Source organism: Excalfactoria chinensis, chromosome Z (genome assembly GCF_039878825.1).
Source record: "Excalfactoria chinensis isolate bCotChi1 chromosome Z, bCotChi1.hap2, whole genome shotgun sequence".
In the NCBI taxonomy this organism is placed as follows: domain Eukaryota; kingdom Metazoa; phylum Chordata; class Aves; order Galliformes; family Phasianidae; genus Excalfactoria; species Excalfactoria chinensis.
This window is the reverse complement of record NC_092857.1, coordinates 66,371,762-66,394,266: the sequence shown is the minus strand read 5'-3', so window position 1 is coordinate 66,394,266 and position 22,505 is coordinate 66,371,762. Positions and strand designations below refer to the sequence as shown.

At 39.1% G+C, this 22,505-nt stretch overlaps 1 protein-coding gene across 1 annotated transcript; it reads right to left on the bottom strand.

Annotated features, from left to right (window-relative positions):
- Window positions 1-21: 21 nt before the first annotated feature.
- SMC2 (structural maintenance of chromosomes 2) lies at window positions 22-21,734 on the bottom strand. The gene is made up of 24 exons (XM_072359745.1): window positions 21,494-21,734; window positions 20,431-20,580; window positions 19,680-19,802; window positions 18,708-18,746; window positions 18,453-18,563; window positions 18,219-18,263; window positions 17,507-17,740; window positions 16,583-16,732; window positions 15,712-15,945; window positions 11,869-12,028; window positions 11,218-11,335; window positions 10,318-10,456; window positions 10,010-10,129; window positions 9,527-9,731; window positions 8,852-8,987; window positions 7,269-7,393; window positions 6,278-6,471; window positions 5,869-6,012; window positions 5,421-5,615; window positions 4,654-4,854; window positions 3,771-3,887; window positions 2,709-2,869; window positions 1,385-1,532; window positions 22-519 (listed from the first exon to the last, which is right to left on the bottom strand). The coding sequence occupies exons 1-24, from the start codon at window positions 21,659-21,661 to the stop codon at window positions 349-351; spliced, it is 3,588 nt and encodes a 1,195-aa protein (XP_072215846.1). The 5' UTR covers window positions 21,662-21,734; the 3' UTR covers window positions 22-348.
- Window positions 21,735-22,505: the final 771 nt, after the last annotated feature.

Below are 22,505 nucleotides of genomic sequence, written 5' to 3'. Positions count from 1 at the left end.
ATCTAGAAACTGGCAGTTAAACTGCTGCCCACCCTACTCAAAAGTGAGTAGGTTGCACAGCTTGAAGCTTGTGCTAACTTGTGTATTCATGCATCATGTTAATTGGCAGCAAGAGGTAATGCACTGTCTTAGCTTACTGAAAGCTGTCAATGCTGCAAGCTTCTTCACAACTTCCTGACAGAAATGCTCCTTTGGGTTGCCATGAACTGAAGTCATAAAAAAAGCTAAAAACTATAGAAATGTGACTTGCTTGAAAGAATCAAGATAAAAATATTTATTTTTTTTTTAAGAAAAGGTGATTCTGGGGCTATATATCCTATAATCGAGGGATGCTCAATGTTTGAGTCATCATTCCTGTGTTGTTTGTGACTTATTCTTGTTGCCATTGGCTTCATTTGGTGCCTGCTTTTTCTTTAACTGGCAGTGTCTTGAAACTGTGGACACACCATCAATGAACTTGGTCCTGTAGAGGACGTTGGCGTTGTTAAACATCCCATCCTTCAAGGACACCACAAGGAACTGCAACGAAACAGCGTGAGGTAAATGCTGCTGTCCAAATACAGAGCAAAAGAAAACAGCAGGGAACACTTCAAAAAGCAGGATACCTTTCTATTTGCTCAGGTATCATCTTACTAAGACTTCTTATAAACGGATCTTTCTTTTTTGTCTTTTCCATTGAAAGCCTCATGGAACACGCTGGGTTAATACACATAATTGTTTTTTGTGTTGATGAGTTACAGCTGTGACCAAACCTCAGTGCTTGGTCTCCTCAGTCCAGGATGGCCGTAGCACCACCATAAAATACGGCCTTTCTTCATGCAGCGACCATTGGGAAAATGGTGCCACCAATTTTTGTAAGAATGCGGGATTATTCATGGCCTAAAAGATGCACCTCAAGTTGCTCTACAACACCATTAGCAACAGGTGCTCCTCTCTTCTCTATCTCAACTTGGAAAGGTGTCATTTACCAGCAGGGAAGCACACTACTTTTCACTCAGAGGAATATGATCCCCCAGTTTCATGGGTGGACAGGCCACACGATCCTTTCCACAAGCACCCATCTTACTTTACAGCGTTTTTCATTTTAGACTGAAGAACTCTACCAAGAAAACAAAAAAAAACCCAAACAAAGCCCAGTGTGTGGTTTTGTCTCCAACTGGCTGCACACAGAAGTTTCCTTGCCAGTACCTGCTTTTTTTTAGCCAGTGCAGCAACTGCTTATGTACAGAGGCAACACTAGAAGTTTCAGTTGCTAAGCCATAAGCCAAATCCAGCTGAAATGACTTGGAAATAAAACAGTTCAGCAGTTGAGAATTCCCAGGAGCTGGCTGCCTCTGGAAATAACAAAGCTGGATAAATAGTCACAGTAGTTCCAAGAACGTACCTGGGATTGTTTGAAATGAGTATAAAGCATCTGTCCAATATTCTGGGTATGAGAAAGGTCAAGAGCAGCATCCACTTCATCCAGGATGTAAATGGGAGCAGGTTTGAAGAGAAGGATGGCTAAGATCAGAGACAAGGCCACCAATGATCTAATACAAAGAACAAGTTATGTTTTAAGCTCTTGTTTGAGAGAATTCCACTTACTACAACAATCATCTGGTAGCATTAAAATGTTCTCCGAGAAGCAGATTCATGCTTCAGAGTTTGAGTTCTGGGGCGAGACAAACAGTAACAGCTGCTGCCACAACTTTACATTAAGAAACGTGAAGCCTTTCGCTAGAAACAGTAATTGTGAATTAATTATTATGCTGGCAGATCAGGTTGGCTGGGTTACGATCGATCTTTCTTCTAGAGGATGTTCTTCCCTCTTCTACAGCAAGAGTTGTTCTATGGAAAGCATTGCACTGATACTGGATGAAGCAGGTCACCCAAGAAAGGATGAAGATACATTCCATTTATGGTGACTAAAATTGTAAGGGAGGAATTATATCATCTCAGTGTTCTTAAGTAAGTTCTATGGGCCAAGATTCCCCATGGCTGGATTCTAGGGCAGGTGCTGTTCAGCACTTTTATCCGCAATCTGGATGCAGGGGCAAAGGGCTCCTCAGCCAGTCTGGTGATCACTGGCTCAGCATCAGACAGTGAACTGCCTGGCTGCCAGGAGGGCAAACTGCTTTGTAGGGTGTGCAGTCAGCCAAGGAGATGGTTCTCTCGCTAGGTGTAGTGCTACTGCAGCCTCACTGCAAGGCGCTGTGTGCATTTCTGCGCTGCATCATGCCAAGGATCTAAGGCTTCTTGAGTCCGTTTCAAAATGTTATAGTTAATGGGGTTACATCAGGTTGGGAGTCAGCCGTGACAAACCACTTCTCCCAGGTGCTCCTGCACATGCAGGCTCTGGTGCTTCCCTACAGCAGTATTCTACTACTTTCCCCCACTGACTGCAGCTCAAAGGCTGGAGCACTCTGTGCCTAGTGACTGACTGCAGGTTTTCCATGGTAAGTTTGTGTCACTTCCCCCTGTTCCAAAGTTTTGCTATGATACACGAAGCACTTTGAAGTCAGGCTCCTCTTTGAGAGGAACTGAATTAATAGTTTTTTTAAGTATGAAGCCAGGATGGAAGAAGACAGTCTCTGACTTGACTGTGGGAAGCATTAATTTCTTTTATCTTACAGTCCTGAAGTATAATTGGTTAGACATACCAACTACATCCTCAACTGCAATGGAGAAAAGAGAACAACAACAAAAAACATCCACGTTTTACCAACCTTTGACCTCCACTGAGTTCTGTTAAGTTTTCCTTCCAGATGTTTCCTAAGCCAACCCTGAACTCCAGACCATCCAGGATACTTTGATTTTTAGATGGTATTAACATAGCTTTGGCTCCTGGTAGAAGCATCGAGAAGATGGAACCAAAGTCTTTGTTCACCTAGAAGTGGGATGAGGAAAGGTCAGTGAGCATGATTTGAGTCAGAAGCACCGTTGTAAAAACTTAGTGATGGGCAACACGATGCTCCAGGCTTCTTCATCAACTTAATTCAATGAACTCTCACATCTTAAAGTTTAGAACATATGGTGAGTATTTTATTTCAGCTGTACTGAAAACAAAGCAAGCCTAGGAAAGTACAAAGGACAATTTAGGCAAAGTTAGTTGGACAAAACAGCAATTCCTTTCATTACCTAAAGTGACCCTACAAGAAAGCTAGAAAGGGAATCTTTATCAGGGAGCAAAGTGGTAAGAGAGACAGATAGTGTTGCTGCTGTTTTTAACTGAAAGAGGGGAGATTTAGATTAGACAAAAGGAAGAAATTCTTTACAGCAAGGCTGGTGAGGCACTGGTACAAGTGGCCCAGAGAAGCTGTGAATGCCTCCACTCTGGAAGTGCTCAAGGTCAGACTGAGTGGGGTTTTGAGCAACCTGATCTAGTGGTGTCCCTGCCCATAGCAGGATGGTGTGAAATTAGATCATCTTTAAAGTCCATTCCAACCCAAACCATTCTGTGATTCCATTTGATACAGTCTATTTAAGAGGCAATGGCTTCTGCATGCCAGTAGATAAACTTTTATTTTTCTGGGGGCGCTGAAAGAAAATGTTCTGCGTATTTTAGTCTGTCTACGCAGTTCTCAGAGAATTCATGCCCTTATCCTCAAAATGAGCTTAAACAGAGAAATGGAAGTTTCTGCTCTGTGCCTTAAATAGGCATTGAAGATGAGTTCTAGAAAGAGACAAGTTCTTTTCATGCTAATACGCAAAACAGTGAACTAAGGGGAATCTGAACCTCAAGAAAAAATACATGCTGCAGTGCTGGAATTAGATTTCAAGCAACGCACCTTTTCCCAAGCAATGTTCAAAGCTCTGATTTTCTTTCGGTCGAGCTCTTCAATAGTTGAAAGAATTTTTGACTTGTCATTCTCTACGATTCTCTTCTTCTTCATTAAGTCGTTATACTTGTAAAAGAAGAGTGATTGATTTCAGTGAACAAAGCACAAAACAGTGGGAGTGCAATTAAGAAACAGCAAACTTAGTCACAAGATTGAAATCCAAAGCATTCATTCAGCTGTATTGCAGGATTTGAATTTTAGGGTATTGTTTGCAAATTAAAGCATTAGAATTTTCAACACTTGGCAAAGGTGAAAATCAGCACTACTCCAGAAGCTGCACTTTGATTAAAAGTTAATCATGCTCCATTTATCTTTCTATGCAGGAAAGGATACTTATGAAGGCACACAGGAAGAACAGGACAATTGTAATTCAGAACCAGTACTAGAAATATTAGGTCAGTGAAGCAGTCCTGATACAAAGCTGGAGCACACTGAGGATACACACCAACCTAAGACAACCCCAGAACACTTACAAGCTGTCTTGTTCTGCAGCCTTTGACAAAGTATGTGATACTGCGTCAGATACTCTAATAGATACAAAGCCTGTCCAGTGCTACCACCACCAGCTTAGCAAGGGCTGTGGTAGGAAGTGATGAAATTATTTGTAGCTTACAAGTCAAAGTTACGTATCACTTAGTTTACCAGCACACAACAAGTAGTTCAAAACGTAATAAAACGAATATGATCTAACAAAAAGCTGCTACATCATTAAGATTTTATTTCATTTTTGGTGTATTTAGGAACAGAATATGTGAAAACACATAAAGTAGCATTGCAAATACAGTACATCCAAGCTGCCCAATTTCTAAATGTTAAAACTTGGAATGCTTACCCTCTCTTCTGCCTCAGAAAGCATACTGATAGCTCTCATGTTTAAGGACCTCTCCAGCTTCTCTTTCTTGGTCATCAGTTTCTGCAGCTTCTGACTTGCTTCTTTAGGATTGTTGACTTCAAAGTCGTAAGTCGTGTCCGACTGGCCAAAAAGCTCTTTTTCTGAAGCTATCCACTTGTACTCTTTCTGCAGTTTGTCCAGCTGTGCACAAGAAGACACACTGATGCTTTAGTTCATTCCTAAAATTCCGAATCGAAACAGAACAACAACAAAACCCAACCTGCTACTGCCCTGAAATTACTCTAAAGCATCCATTTTTTCACCCCAGAGCAACACAGGTGGATCCCTTCACCACGCTTCATGCTTCCAAGGTCACAGGGGGACCAAGACTTTGGGAGAACTGTCATGTATACTCCTCCATGTTACGTGGAACATATTTTCCTGTATCTGGACTAAGCCATTGTCTCTGAGTACCTGCATTAGATTCTTTAGTTGTTTACCCAGTTTATCCATAACATCAGAATGTTTTGGTTGGTTTTTTTTTTTCTTCCGTTGATCACCTTCTTTGACATAGTTTCTATGAGTCCATAACTATACGTTATAATTTAGTTTCCACTCCTCCTTCTTCACACAAAGAGTTGCAAATAAAATAGTGCTTATTATTAAAAGAAAAGGAAAAAAAAAAAAAAAAGGCTATTTCCTCTGCACAGAGAGAAGGAAATAATCTCTTGGCCAAAGATGCAAAGAAAAGTACAACTATGACATACCGTGGAAGAAGCATCAGCAGACTCTTGTTGATACTTGCTGATGTCGTGTTCTAATGCATTAATGTTGAGCTGCAGTTCATTATTTTGCTCTCTGTACTTCTCTATCTCTTCAGATTTGGCTTTAATATCTTTAGTTTGTTCTGCTATTAATCCCTTTTGCTTGGCCAGCTCGTTCTCTGCTTCCTTTAGAGATTCCTGTTAAGAAAATCAGACAGCTAGTAACTTCTTACAGACACAGATGTTATGTCATTATTAGGACACAGCAAAGTAGCAGAAAACATTAACACATGGTAATAAAGGCAAAAAAACCTCAACTCCTGCTAAAGCTAAACATAATTTAGTGCTGCCAAGGAAGTCCAAAAAAAAAATACACAACATAATTAAAGCCTTAAGGGATCCCTAGTGAGTAACATCAAGACTGGTAATAAAATATAGTATTCCTTCTTACCCTTGCCTTAGAAGCCTCAGCTTCCAAAGCATCAAGTTGCTCCTGAAGGGATGCAATTGCTTGCTCTGCTGCCTCACTCTGTTGCTTATATGAGGCCTGTTCTTGTTTCAGCTGTTCAAGTTCCAGAACTAATGCTTCAATTTCCTAGAAAGATGTTTTCATTTGTTAAGGTTATGCTTCAGTGGAAAGAGCTGACATTTAATTTGATAAATACTGTAGAATATAATACAGTACTTGCTCTTCTGTTGAACGGAGCAACACCATGAAAACATCAGAAATTTCCACCTGTCAGTAACTACAACGTAATATATAAGTTGTGAAGTTGACAGGACTGAAACTTCAGGAGAATAAAACTGACTGCTGGAAACAGTTGTAGCATTGGGAAAATAGCAATAAATGTAAGGTTTACCTGCTGCTTTTCTTTCATTTTTCTGCTTGAATCATCCGCTTTCTTCTTGGCACTATTTAGTTTCTGCTGGGCATTCTTTATTTCCTTCTCGTGTTCTGCTTCCGCATTTTTCATTTTGTTCTCTAATGCCTTGTATTCTTCTTCAGCTTTCTGCTGGTTCTCTTTAGTTTTCTTTAATGTCTCTTCACACTCCACTGAACCAAAAGTACGGTACTAAGATTGAACAGTGCTCTTATCCTTAAGCTTAAATTCTAGCCTGCCTCTGGAATAAGAGTCTGCCTCTACTACTCAAATAAATAAATAAGCAAATAAAATACTGGTTTTTGCCAGTTACTGAAGTCAGCGTTTTCAGTAATTCCTGAGACACTGCTGCCAGTTATTTGTAGGGCATCAAACAGAAAACCAATCATTAAAATTAACAACAACAGAAAAAGGGCAAACAGATCTCTAACCTTTGGAACAAGTATTAATCTGTGAATCAGCAACCTAGACAGATACAGCTTCATTCTTCATATACAGCATACACGTGTTATTATTTCAGTCCATTCTTTTCTTCTGCTGTTTTCCTTACCACTGCGTTTGATTCCTTTTACACTATTCCTTAGTAACATAAACAGTACTTATTTTTACTGTTCAGATCATTCAGATTATTTATATTGCTAACCTACAATCCTGAAACAGATGGCTTGGAAAAAAAAAAATCACAACAATATAGGATTAGATGCATTTTAAATTGTTGCTATGAAGCCATTTTTCCTTTTACTCTAAAGTATGTGGAATCCTTAACAAGGACAAAACCTTTAGAAGGGCATGACAAACCTTATCTGAGCCCCACACCTGTGTTTGCCAGCTATGATTCTATGTATACTCCAAAATATAAAACAAATATTTTCAAAGCTACTTTTTCCCTTGGCTGTTTGCTTCCCAACTGCCAAATATCTTTCTCTGCAATTAGCTCTTAACTGCAAGATAAAAGAAACCTTTGTCTCACCAATAGTTTTCTTCAGAGCAAGCAGGTCTTCCTGTTGTTTGTGATAAGCACTTTGCTGAATCTTAGTTTGCAGTAGCCCTTCCTCTTCCACCTTCATCTCCAACTGCTGCTTCAGACACTGGTACCTTTGAAGGCAGTTATGATACACGCTGCTTTAATGAGGGGTACCCAGCATTTCAATTCCAAGTAGATATAGAAATGCTTATTTTCCCATCCCAAAGTGACAACAATGACAGCTATAAAACAGATAAGCTGACATTTTATAGAAGACTAATAGAGCTTTACAAAAATACAGGCATGTAAATGTACAAATCCAGATATCTTTAAAAGTAATTGTGAAGTCTGTTTATAAGTAACTTATACATTTAACTTGTTGTCTTTTAAATTCTAATTTTAAAAACACAACCAGGAAGAAGGAATAGCTGAAAATTCAAACATACTTTTAAGACTATTCTTAGAGCAGTATCACTTAAATATTCATTCTCCTTTAGGATCTTTACATTTCCTTGGGAGAATAATAAGAACTATCACAACCTGAAACTCTTGATGGGTATTACAGAATAAGGGCAATAAAGGAAGAGATGGTAATTGTGATGCAATTAGAAAACTATGGCCTAATTATGGCCAGAGAAAGATAGTGTAACAATTGGAATACTGAGACTGAAGGCTACAAGCTCTTTAGGAGGGACAGTTATGGCAAAAGCTTCCCTCCACACTAAGAAGTGCAGAGACCATTAAGAACTGCCTAAGAAACATCCACAACCACGTTGAAAGTTTGTGGGTTAAAATTACAGATCAGTAAGGGACAGCAGGTGGTCAGGATCTACTACAGCCCTCCATAGTAGACCCCAATCAGAGGACCAAGGGGAGCCTGCTGATGAAGCCTTCCTGCTTTAGCCAGCATTTGGCTGATGCTCTGCTGAACATGAGCCGACAGTGTTCCCAGGTGGCCAACGGCATCCTGGCCTGCATTAGAGATAGTGTGGCCAGCAGGAGCAGAGAGGTAATCATCCCCCTGCACTCAGCACTGGTGAGGCTGCATCTTGAGTACTGTGTTGTTTTGGGCCCCTCACTACAAAAGACATCGAGTCCCTGGAATGAGTCCACAGGTCAATGAAACTGGTGAGTGGTCCGGAGCACAAGACGTAAGAGAAGTGGCTCAAGGAACTGAGATTGTTTAGTCTGGAGGAGGCTCAGGGGAGACCTCATTGCACCTACAACTTCATGAAGGGAGGCTGTGATGAGGAGGGGCTTGGTCTCTTCTCCCAGGCAACAAACAGGACCCGAGGAAATGGCTGCAAGTTGTGCCAGGGAAGGTTTAGATTAGACATAAGGAAAAACTTTTTCTCTCAGAGTGGCCAGGCACTGGAATGGCTGCCCAGGGAGGTGGTGGAGTCGCCATCCCTGGCAGAGTTCAAGAGGCATCTGGATGAGGAGCTACAAGATATGGTTTAGAGGCTTGTGGTAGCAATGGGAATGGGAGCATAGTTGGACTAGATGATCTTGTAGGTTATTTCCAACCTTGTGATCCTATGATTCACACATAAGAGAAATAACAGACATTTATACTACACAAACCTTACTTTTCAGCTGTATTCTTTAAGTTTGCTAGCTCTCTCTCTACAGTTTCAAGTTCAGAGTTCATTATTTTGAGTTTGCTTTCAGCTTCTCTCATAGTTTTAAGTTTCACCAATATAGGTGTAACATGTGAGCTTGCACCTGTTCAGAGAAAAAAAGAGCAAAGTTAAATATAATTGGAATTAGATTCAACTCTGGCAAGTGGTGAATTGTAAATGCTGGCTATGATGCAGCTTTTAGTTCATCTGTTTTCATTGCAAAACAGAAGAACAGCTGAGCAATCATTCTCAATGGAGAGACTACAAATTAATTTTGTGAAATCATCCAACTTCACATAATGACATGTGTTAATTTATCTCAAATTAATGATGAAATGCTCCAAAAAATGTTTGAGTTCAAAGCACTCTTTCCAACCTCTTCCAAGAGGTTTCAATAGCCAAACAAGTATCTAATATGTAAACTATATTATTTTATCGTTTTTTTCCTAGTCTAACTGTAGTCTTACTTCAGTGTACAACCACCAAATCTTTACTCAAAGATGATGTTATCTCAAGTATGTTGCATGTTGTATGTTGAGTTTAAACAAAAAAAAAAAGCCTCTTTCCATTTTTAAAAATATGCAGGGCAATAAACAAATCAACAAAAACACAATCATTATATGAATACAAAACAGTAATTGCCTCCACTTAGGGTTCCCTGGGGGTCAAATATATCTCCTTGAAGTGTAACAGTTTTTCTCATTATTCTTTTGTCAAAGGTCACTTTCTTAGCTTTATCCATGCTGCTACAGACCAGTGTTGTCCCAAAGACAAATTCCATGGCCTTCTGTACTTCACAATTATAATCAATTAGAGAAATGGCTATATGCACATCAAGATGACCAATCTAGAAATAAAGTGAAATGCAATTAGTATGTCTTAAGTTACAAGAATCTTATCTCAATAAAAATAATTTTTAAAGTCGTTCTTACATTTTAAATCATAATTTCAGTTAAAAGCAAAACAATTAAAATCCATCTGAATACTGGATAGTTCAAGGATAGTGAGAGAAAAAAATTAAGAAACTCTCAAACCCTTCAGAAATAATATGGCTGTTACATTATGCTAAAAAAAAAAAAAAAAAAGAAAAAGCATGCAATAAAAACACAGTATTTATGTACATACCAGTTTTTTGGCCAGTGAGATAATGTCACATCCAATACACTTGGCTGAAATTTTGTTTAGTGGAATGATGGTGTACCGATGCTTTAGTTGACCCTTTTCTATAATCTTCTTGCCAGTAGCCTAGAATGAGAAAAGCTACCTTTCAGAGCATATTCAAATATTAAGACAATATGGCCTTCCAATAGCATCATTTCATCAACAGTATCTATGTATGACACTTGCTGACTGAACTTAAATAAGTACCCGGGACCAAATCACCTCTTAGGCATTAAGACACTAAGCACATGCTTGCTTAGTGACATGCATACCTCTGTGTCCACAACAATGTGATAGAGTTTTCCCCCAGCCACTGCTTCTAGGGCTTTTGATGTGGATACGTCTTTCACAGTGATGAGAGTTACAACAAGGCCCTTCACATGGCTGGGATTCCAATTTTTATCTGGATTTCTTAGAAAAACAAAATGAGTTATGATAACCATGTTTGGTTCTCTTCCTGACATCATCAAAGACTATATTAGAAACTACTATTATTTACAAGGATAGAAGAAACCATAATTCTATTAGACAAAATAAACAGGAAAATATTAATTTAACTACTTCAAAGCAAGAGACTTCCCAGTAAGAGGTCAGTTACAAAGCCAACAGACAAATGTCTTTCCTGCCTTTAGTATGATTTATTCACACAGTTCTCAGTTGATTATAGTCTGGGTCCTATTATTAGCGCAGTTACAGGAATATGCTCAGGTTGATTTTACATAATAAAACAAACCTGAGACTACATATATTTTGTAGAGACAGACACAACTTTCGCTTCCACAGAGCAAATTTATTCACAGACCTCTGACAGGACTGAAAATTGGTAACATTTTTGCAGGTTACTCTGTTGGATTGCTATAGTTTCAGCTAATGAACTTGACTTACAAACTGTAGCACCATGTTACAGAACTGCTAAATTCACATTATATTGATAAGGTTGTATTTAAAGAATGACTGTGTCCTCTTCACTGATGCCTACTAATTCAGCTAGTATTTCCTGACTTTACTAACCTGTAAACTTGCCTCAGATAAGAGAATCATTATTCACTGACAGTACAAGAAAAACAACTGCCAAGGATTCAATGGAATAATTTTTACAGTCTCATAATTCATGTGTAAAACGCACCAAGCAGCACTTTAAAATGTAATTCAAAATGACACTGAGATCTTACTTGTACTCAAAACGTAGATGAGGATGCTTCGCTGCTATACTGTCACACACTTCTCTCAGAGAACTGATCTCAGAACACAGTGCCTTCTTTTTTGCTAGATAGGTTTCCTGTTCTCCTTCTGGAGTTGAACACAAACAGCGTAAAGACATTCAGAGAACAGAAATACAGTAATTTATAAATCAGTAATCTGCTCTGTTTATACACATAGATGGGGAGAAGCTAATTGAAAAAAATTCTGAATTATTTTTAAATTTCAGTTTTAGACAACACCTTAACAAAATCAAATACACAGAGCAAAAAGTATGTTACTCCCTAAATAAGAGTTGAGATGAATTCAGGATTATCAATTTACACTTTTGTGTGACTTCTGCAACAATTATTACCTGCAACAAGAAACCACCTTTAAGAAGTTTTAAACACTGAAAAAACAGGAAGAAACAGGGAACCTCACTGCTCTTCTAAGTTTAAGCTTGAGCTTTATAAGTGTTGGCTCACAGTATTTAAAACTGAATCATTTCAAACTACTTCCCCTGCAACTTTCACCAGATAAATTTCCTGGTGCCTGAAAACAATATACTTGTTTTTCCCTGTTCCTTCTATATTCCTTCCCAGAACCCCACAAAATTATGCACCAAAAGTCTATGTAAAAACCTTCATATTTCAGCTTTTTCATTTCATCCTCGAGTTTTTCTTTTGTTTTTGTGATAACTTCAAGTGCCTCTTGGTCTTTCTTGTAGCTTCCATCCATCTTTTTAACTTCAGCTTGTTTTGTTTTTAGCTCCTGCTGTGTATATTTCAACTTCATTTCAGCCTGTAAGGAATAAGAAGACATGAAACCAGAAGATACCTAGGGGGAATCTCTGAGTACAGACTTGAAGCATATGCACTAGCCAGATTCTCCCTTAATTTGTAAAAATTCCTACTGTTTGCAAGAATGGCAAATAGCAGCCTTGGCCCTTAAAACTAAAGATGTGGGTGATAAAAAGCACAAAATGTGTCACAGGGGGTTTTCTGGATGCCAGCATTCTTGGTCCGTGTGTGCTGATGAGATGCACCTATCTTGACAGAGGAAATACTTCACTTGCTTGTAACCTGGCGTGACTGAGAGCTTCCAACTAAGACAGATCAGGGAGGGAGACTGCATTATGAACAGTGAGGCACAACAAGGGAAGGTGCAACACTGTCTGAGGGTGGCAAGGCTAATTGGAACACCTCTACTGCTCCAGGTAGCATTGTGGGTTCTGGAACACAGAAGAAATGCCTACATACTAACACAGGCAGCATATGGAACAAACAGGAGAAACTGAAATCACACAATCACAGAATTGTAGAGGTTGGAAGGGACCTCCAGAGATCGAGTCCAACCCCCCTGCCAAAGCAGGTTCCCTACACCAGGTCCCACAGGTCAGCGTCCTGAATGTCTCCAGAGAAGGAGACTCCACAACCACCCTGGGCAGCCTGTTCCAGTGCTCCGTCACCCTCACTGTAAAGAAGTTATTGCACACATTCGTGCAGAACTTCCTGTGCTCCAGTTTCTGGACATCTCCCCTTGTCCTATCTCCACACACTGCTGAAGAGTCTGGCCTTGCCAGAAATATGTGACTCTTGCCCATAACTATGATACCACAGATATCTGTGAGATTTGGTGAGATGAGTTCTAAGACTGGAGTGCTGGGATGGAGAACTATTGACTGCTCAGGAGCAGCAAGGTGGAGAAGTCATGCCTCACGTAGGGCTGTCAGGGATGACATGGCAGAGAACTTCCAGGTAAGGATTAAGACAGCAGGCAATAAAGCAGATGTCATAGTAGTTGTCTACTGTAGACCACTCTTAGTCCAGCTAATCTATAGAGAACTGGGTGAAATGTCAGGATCAGTTGTCCACTTATGGGAGAATTTAAATTCCCAGGCAATACAGGAGTATCAATGCTAGCACAACAAGCAAGATTGAGTAATTCCTAAAGCATGGTGAAGATAACTTCTCACTGCAAGTTCTGAGTGTCAGAAGTTCATCAAGAGAAAATGTGGAGCCAGGAACTAGATGCAACTATCCTTGTGGCTCCCATCTAAGATGGGATATTCTATCACTGTGTCTTAGTCTATGATAAGATCACCTGCTTGTTGGGCAAAAGGAAGGCAGTGAATGTAATCTTTCTGGGTTTCACTGAGGATTTTGATACTGTCCCTTCCGGACAAACTGTCCAAATATAAGATTCAAGTTCTTCAGAATTTTTATCGATGATCTGGATGCAGGGGCAAAAGGCATCTCAGTAAGTTCACTGGTGATAATGAACTGGGAGGAGCTGTTGACACCGTGGAGGTACAAGAGGCCTTGCAGAGAAATCGACATACAGTGGATAATCTGCAACAGCACACATTCTAAGGAAAATGCCAAGTGCTGTGTCTGGAACGAAGCAATGCTGAACACAGGAACAACTGGGAGACAAGCAGCTAGCTCAACACCAGCCAATGATCTGACAGCCATGAAGGCAAACAGCACTGTGGGATGTGTTAACCACAGCACAGGCAGCCAAAAAGCTGGTTCTCTCATTACATGTAATATACAAGAATTATTACATGTAATCATACAAGAAGGATTTTACAATACTTGAAACTGGCCAGAGCAAGGCCAGTAATTGATAAAATTAATAAAATGATAAAATTGCTGGAAGGCATGTGACCAAAGGCTTGGAAAGTCTGTTCTGGAAACGAGAAAGCTCAGAAGCTACCTCATTGCTCTCTACAACTCCCTGAGGAAGGGAAGTAGAGAGGGAGGTGACAGTCTGTTCTCCACAGCAGCCAAGGACAGGATGTGTAGGAATGATACAAGGCTGCACCAGGGGAAGCTTCAGACAGGACATCAGGAAGCACTTCTTTACTATGAGCACCAACACTGGAACAGATTTTCTAGACAGGTGGTTAGTACCTCCAGCCTGTCAGTAGCCAAGGGGCATTTGAAAAATTCTTTAAAATCCTCAATATTGTGCATTAACTTATGGCTAAACCCCAAGTGGGTTGATAGTCTTTGAAGGTCCCTTCTAACTAACCCAGCCCTCAGCAGTCAGTCCATCTTGGGACCAGTGCTCTTTAGCATCTCAGAGAATGACATAATCAGTAAGATTCACTCTCAGAAAGCTCATTGAAGACACCAAGCTGAAATGGTATGATAGAATGAAGGGATGTCTTCCAAGGGGACCTGAACAGGCTTGAAAAGGGGGCCTACATGAACTGAATGAGGTTCAACAAGGCCAAGTGCAAGCTGTTGCAACCGGAACATAGCAATCCCTGACAATTACCCAGTTCTTTTCCCTGAAACTGAAAAAACAACTCACTGAGAACTGCTGTCCTGAAAAGGGCTTGGAGAAAAAGCTGGAGCCAGGAGGGTGTGCTTGCATTCCAAAAAGCCAACTGTATCCTGGACTGCATCAAAACAGGGGTAGCAGAAGGGAGAGGATTGTCTTCTTGTGTGTGCCTTTGTGAGGTGCAACCTGCAGTACTAAACCCACAGTCCAAGCACAAAGAAAACGTGGAGCTGTTGGAGCAGGTCCAGAGGAGCCCACAAAGGCGATGATCAGAGGGCTGGAGCACCTCTTATACAAAGACATACTGGGGGAGCTGGGCTTATTCAGCCTGGAAAAGAGAAAGCTCCAGGCTGATATCACTCTGGCCTTCCAATACTTAAGAGTTCATAAGCAGGAGGGGAGAGGGGAAATAGTAATAGGACAAGGGGGAATGGCTTCAAACTAAAAGATGGGAGATATTAGGAAGAAATTTTCTACTCAAGAGTGGTGAGTAACTGGCACAAGGTGCCCAGAGAAGCTGTGGATGTGTCCTTCCTGGAGGCATTCAAGGAGGCCTGAATCATGGGCGGCACTGGAAATTTATGTGTTTTGAGGTCCGTTCTAACCCAAGCCATTCTGTGGGCTACCATTCTATGAACTATTCTACTGTACATACTTGGATGCAATAACCTGTATTACCACATACACAGTATCAAAGAAAGAGAAGAAAGAAACTAAAATATTGTGGGACAGAACCACCTTTGTTGATTTTCTCAGAAAAGTTTTTCCATAAATGAGTCACGGATGGTGCAAGTTTATCAACAAAAATTTATACTCCACCATCAAAACAACCACAGCAAGTTTCCTATCTTAAGAAGGATGTGACACATTTCAAGTAATGTGACTAGCATAAAATGTAAGAGAAATTCCTCCCAAATTCTCTATTCAGACACACTTGATTCTACTATTTAAATACAGACATACTTTAATTTCCTATTCTAAGCTTCCTATTTTATACTGTCAATCATCTGTATGCCAATTGCTGTATTTCCTCAAGGCAATGTCATAACTTTTCCTTATATTGGCACAAGTACTTCCTTATTTTAAACAGCCTGCTTAATAAAAAAAAAAACTACCTTAATGCCTATGCCAAAATACTTTGCATATATATTCTATAAATTTTCCAACAGTGCATCAGGAGAGCTCACTCTTACCTGTTTAGCCTCTGTTACTGCTTTGCTAATTTCATTTTTGCAGGTCATCATCTGATCAGCAAGAGAAGTTCCTTGACCACTGTCATTGCTAGACAGGCCAGCAGATACAGCATTAAAATGCTGTTGTGCTGTGTCTAAAGCTTCTGCATCTTTTTTACTTTCCTCCTGTAAGCCATTTAGTCCTTCCTGTATGTTCTTTATTTCCTTTTCCTTTGATGTGAACACTTTAAATTCCTTTAGCAAAAAACAATAATACATAAAAACAACAAAAAACAACAACAACAACAACAAAACCACAACCCCTATTAACTTAAAAATTATGTTGGTAAATCAGATGATGTACAGCTATGATTATTTTCACTGAACAAGTTTTAAAAACCTTTTTCCAGCTTTTTTGTTTTCACGGTCTGTTTTTACATACTTCAAGTGTGCACTTGCTCATTGAGGACACTCAACACAACATGTACAGAGAAAAATGAAATAGAGGAAAAAATGATAACTGCAAAATTAGGAAAAGCAGCTCTGTAAAGTAGTTAGTGTTCCTATTTTAAGAGAAATGAATTAAATGTCAAGAATGTGAAGCAGATGTTTTCCCTTTAAGTTTAGCAGGTTTCCTGAACGTAGTTGGGAATCTCCTCCCAAAATTAAAACAAGTTTGTCAACAGCAGAGCTGGACTTCCTTCATAAATACATGTTAGTGGCAGTCTACTAACCGTGCCACGCAAATCAAGTAACACCCCTTATTATTTGTTTCTGCCCTCCTGTTGCTATTCTTTCACATCAACTTTGAAGAGGTAATAAAACCCTGCTGTTCCAACGCACTCTGAACTACATCAGCGCTTAAAAAGAATATCATAAACAAAGGGCTTACCTCCTGCATGACTTTAATCAATTCTTTATGACTTTTCTTTTTACTATTTAAGTTTTTCTTTCTGAGATCAAGATCACTGCGGAATTTAGCATCAACTCTTTGGAGTTCTGAAAATGCGGCTTCCAGTGAATGTAACTTCGCACCAAATTCCTAAATTCAGAAACAATGGAAATTTAGTGTATACAGTTATCCAATATTTAAGATTTCATCTTCTGTTCATAGTTATACATAGGAGATGCATGTCTGATGAAGCAGACAGTTAGACTCTAAAACAAATGAGCTAAAACATCTCTTTCTACAGAAGTCCATACTAATTTGAAGATACAGCTAGAGCCCAGCTGTAGCTACTGAGAGACACTGTCCTTGTAGGGGAAGTGTAGGAGCTGCACTTATGAATGAAAAGGTGCTGTGGGGTACTCAGTACATAACTACTTTTTCTACCCCTGTAACTGAGGTCACTAGTGATTTCTGTATTTCCCACTGCAAGTGCATTTCGTCTGAAACAGACAAAAAATTAAAAATTAAAAAAAAAAAAATCAGATAAAGTTTTCCATTGAATACACAGAGTGCAAATACCAGGGAAAAATGTTATCATCTTAAGTTACTCAGTCTCACTCCAATGCCTGGCAAAATTATTGAGATTATTTGGGAATTTACTGAATAGGAAACTGATCCTTGCAGATTTCTCTTGGCTTGGGATATTCCATGATTTACAACAATTGGAAATACAGTATTTCAGACATTAAAACTTTATAGAGATCCCCCTTTAGGGAATGGCTACTATTGAGTAAGCGGTGTATAATCTAAACAATTCACCATAGAAGGAGTAAAATCTAAGTGTGTACCCTCTACAAAAATAATTTTCTTCTCACATACTTCCTTCTATTAACACTTTCTGGTGAGTGTATCTGGGTTCTCACTTACCTTATTGTTTTTCTTTTCCATATCTTCTATTTGCCGTGCAAGTTCCTTTACCTTCTCCTCATTCCCAGCCATTAATTCCAAATTCTTCTTCTTATTTGCATTTGCCTCCCTTAAAGCGTTAGTAGACCGATCTTTTATCTCTTCAGCATGGATATACTGAAAAGCCACACAGACGCGTCCTAAATTCTCAATTTCGCGTGTTATTTTTTGGTACTCTAGATACGATGCACGTGCCTGAAAAGATATAGATTGAAAGAAAATAAGGGTTAAAATTGGGTGGAAGAAAATTAGGGTAGTATTGTCATAGAATATTACATATAATATTCATATAATATATATATATTATAACATTCAGTAATGTACACTGCAAACCTACTTAAGAAAATTCTAGATAAAGCTATACTAGCGCAGTTGATTGTATAACAGAAATTCCACCTGAGGCAAGTTTAACAACTAAGACAAGTATTTAACTTCTATGTTTTCTGTTTCCCTCATTTGCTTATTTCTCCCTATACCCCTCTCCCATATATCTCGTAATTCCTGCAAACCACACTGTCTATATTTGGATAGATGATAAACTTTACATCACCTAAAAGATTCTAAAAAGGCTGAAAAAGTATCATGTCCTGTCTTCCACATACTAGTTCAAGTTATTTGAAAGTATTGCTTCAGTACTTTAAAGCCTCTAACCACTTCTCCAAGTATTCCATACCTCTTTCAGTTTCTCTAGACTTGGGCTGATCTCTTCAGTTATGATCTGAAACACAAACCAGAACATTTATATTCAGATTTTTAAAACTCACATAGCATTAATACCTGCACATACAGAAACACATAAAGAAATGAAATAGTTTACAAGTAAAAACTAAAACAAAAAAACCCACCCTGTGCTAGTAATTCAGTATCTTTAGCAAATAAAGCACACACTCCCACATATAGTACCAACCTTTCGAATTTCATCCAGTTTGGCTTCCTTCTTCTCTATGGTCTTCTGGGCAGCCATTTTCTTGCATTCATACATCCTAGTTCCCGCAGCTTCTTCAATCATAGCTAGAATCTAGAATAAAGTAATTTGACAGAGTTTTAATGATTTTTATCATGTCAAGTTGGTTCAGCCTATAGCAAGTTTAACATGTTATCCCTCTATAGCTCTTTCTTATCCAGAAAGAAAAAATATATACATAAATCATAGTTCTCTCACCTCTGTTGGCTTCATATTTAGAACTTTAGTAATTCGCCCCTGGTTAGAGAAAGACAAAAGGAAAATTACAATTGTGTACCATGCTATAGTAGTAAAGAATAAATTAAAACCCACATACTCACTTTAAACACCAAGTGCTAACCTTTTAGTATTATTATTGCAAAGGTAAGTTTAATAAATTGCTTTGTTCACAAAATTTCAAACAAATAAAAAGTTCTTTCTTCAAGCACCAAGCCTGAAATGGCCTTTAGTGCTTCTACATGCATTCTCTGCATTGCTGCTTGCATCCAAGTTAAGTGATGCTGTGTTTATTTTGTTCTGACAGTCTTACTGACTTCCTGATCTCAAGTAGCTTCCTGATTATAGATGGTTGCTTGGTAATCTGGCTCATTTGTAAAGGGAGGGGGGAGGGAAGAGGAATAAAAGGGGTACAAAAACTGACCTTTAAAAAAAACAAAACTAATAATAATAATAATTAGGACATCTCCATCTGAAGCAAGCAAATTCTACCGTTTTGTTACTCCATGCAAATCTATAAAAGGTTGATTTAGTCCCTCTATTAAGGGCTACAAGGGTCTTTTCATGTGGTCAGCTCATCTTTTTCTAAATGGGATTTAATAAAACAAGCATATTAACTAATACAAAATATTGTCTAACAAAGAACACAGCAAATAAGGAAAAATACTCTTTTTTACAATGTAATAATATAAGAAACATCTCTTAGAGACCAGAAGGGAAATACAATTAGCATATGCCTTAGAAAAAGCCTCCTGTAAGACAAACAAGGAGATGAAAGAAAGCAAGAGCTAAAAAAATCAGTCAGGGTCATACTGGGCTGCTCTAAAAATCTTAGCTTCTGAATGTTCAATTTTCACATGAAAGTTGCTTTTATTTAATAAGAAAAAAAGTGTTATTCCACAAACTTAGTGCCACTTGTATTTTTTCTGAATTTTAGAAAGGTATCCATAATACCTGCATAATAAGGAAGTGAGGGTTATTGACGTTGAGACCGACAGAACAAAAGAGATCTTGTACACGATTGTTGGAAGCATTCACACCGTTGATAAGATACTTATTCCTACCTCCAACAACAGCCTAGATGAGGAAAAGAAACAAAAGACGATGCAAGTGATTTAAAAGTGGCTTGATACTGCAAGAAGACAAAATAATTAAATGTATCAATAAATAAATAAATAAATAAATTCCATACACTTCTGCTTTGTGTGCACATACCATGCCCAACATAACAAATAGATATTACATATTTTTCAAACAACTTTCCAGTCCTAAAAGAAGCTACAGATGGTAAAGATTTGTTCAAGACTGACAAGAAATTCCCCAACTATGCAGGTTTTCTTATAAAAGTTCCATGTTTTGGAGACAGAATTTAACACGAAGCTCAGAAATGAAGGCCACAAGATAGAAAGACAGAATTTATTTAGGAACATCATTTTACCGCTAGTATGTTTTTGTGCAACTCCACAGAAAACATCAGTGATATACAGCACCTAATAATCTTATTTCCCAAGTAATTACAACTTTTCACCTAGCACAGTGGTTCCACTTCTACACATGTTAACAACACTGCAGAATCATTGTCTCAGTTGCAAAACCTTAAGGACTTTAAAAACTCTTTATTTTCCTGTTGAAAGGTCACTTTGCTGAGCACAGTAAAAATGTACATAGCTTTCTGTGCAAACAAATACACATACTAAGTGCTTACCTGTCTGGTGATGATGATTTCATCGTTATTTTCAAATCCCAGTGGACTATGTTTCTTGTCAGAATTATCAAATGTTATAGTCACGGTTGCTTTACTCACTCCAGCTTGCCCATTTTTATAAACTAAATCGTGGAGGCTTGAAGCTCGCACCTAAATATGTGGAACAGATCAATGAACTTCTGAAAGAAATCAAATTGCTGCTGTCTTATTCTGTTTTGGCAAAATGAACGGATTCTGTAGGTCTGTCTATAACACTGAAGATTCAGGGCAGTGAGAGATACCAGACCTGCAAGATGCTGGTGCTCCTTACCATAGCAGAATGTTTAAGTGAGCTAGAACTTGCCATTTGTTTCTACATGATATTTCTGATAAAAAAGAGTGGGTGATTAAAAAAAAACAAAACCATAAAAAGCTAAATTATTAGCTCAGTCACTAATACCTCCACATACAGAATATTCATCATTACTCATGCAGCGCACTGAAGTGTTCCTTGGAAGTCTGTTGAATTAACCTAGAGTTAGAATGGGGGGGGGAGGGTGGGAGACAATCACTTAAGGGCAAAGGTTCAAACTGGTCTCAGCACATGCAATTTTAATTTATTAAGCAGCAAATGAGGCACATCTTTAAAAGAACAAAATGTGGCAAGAAACCAGATTTTTTCTTTTTTTTTTTTTTCATTATTCTTTGTTTTTCTGAGGAATATCTTGGTGAAGTTTCAAAGACTCAGTGTAGAAGTGCAGGATTTTGTTAGAGGTACACAAATTTAGCTTCGTAAGAATTTCAGCTTCAGGCTGCTGCCCGCAAGTGGGTATTTTTCAACTAAGTGGTATACTTTGCACTTTCACAGTGTACTGATGAAATTAATTTAAACTTAATAAGAATAAGCAAAAAACAAAAAAACAGTAGAAACACAGCTTTGCAAACTGAAGAATTCAAACAAATAAAACTGTTTTTTGACAGAAATAACACTTTCTGGGTCTTCCACCAGAGATTACTCAGGAGACTAAAATGAAAGATTGAAGACGTAAGGAAGCCCTTTGTTAAATTTGCCCTCTCTCTTTACCTGAGATAGATTGGTGATGCCCAGCACGAAACAGATGGAATCCAAGATATTGGACTTGCCACTACCATTCAAACCAGTAATGGCATTAAACGATGGATCAAAATCACAGATTTCTGTCCTCTGAGCATAGGATTTAAATCCTTCAAGAGTAATTGATTTGATGTACATCTTCTTTAAGCTCTCAAGGGGCCACGATGGTGCTTCCCCCGGGTGCACAATGAATGGGCTGGATTGAAACGCTTCATGCTTTGAAGGAAAAAAAAGAAAAAAATAAAAACACACATACAAAAGAAACAAGTTGTACTGTATGCCTAACGCAGCTACAAGTGCAAGAAAAGGGGATCAGACCTCTCAGAACAAAAACAGCAAGCATTTTTAAACAGAAAATCTTACAGGACCGCAAATCCAGCATGCATTCCGATAACAATACGTACATTAAGTTATTTAAATAGAGCGACTTCACTGTTCATCGCTATGGCTACAGCCCACGAGAGCCAAAAGGACAGACCTTTTCCCACCCACCCACCCACCCACGGCAGATTCACATCTACCGCGCTGGCGTCCAGGGAGACACAATCATGCACCTCAACAGACATAAACCCGCGACTGTCCCACGCCCCCACCGAACCTCCCCCCGCAGCCCCGCAGGTACCAAGAGAAGGGAGCCCTCACTGAACGGCCGGCAGCGGCGGAGCTCCTCCCGCACGCTCAGTACAAGCACAACTATGGCGGTAACTGACGTTTGAATTTTGGCGCCGACAGGAAGCGGAACTTCGGAGGAAGTGACCGCCTATGGCTGTCCAACACTCTGCCTGACATAGAGATCTCGGCTTGTCTGTCCCCATGAAGGGAAGAGAGACTTTCAATCCACTTAACGAGGTTTTTTCCAAATAAAAGAGTACAGTGAGAAAGCAGCGGGTATATTTGATTGGGCGAAAGGCTCCGTAAAGTCGGGCGAATATGGCGGGCAGCCCTGCAGGCAGAAGGACCCCTGCATTCCTGCCCAGCGGAA

What these genes read in the sequence shown, in the direction of transcription:
- SMC2 (XM_072359745.1), bottom strand. Translation starts at nt 21,661, where the DNA reads ATGTACATCAAATCAATTACTCTTGAAGGATTTAAATCCTATGCTCAG. An exon ending in AAATCATCATCACCAGACAG is followed by an intron (nt 19,803 to 20,430) that starts GTAAGCACTTAG and finishes TTCCTCATCTAG; the next exon opens with GCTGTTGTTGGAGGTAGGAA. An exon ending in TAAATATGAAGCCAACAGAG is followed by an intron (nt 18,564 to 18,707) that starts GTGAGAGAACTA and finishes ACTTTATTCTAG; the next exon opens with ATTCTAGCTATGATTGAAGA.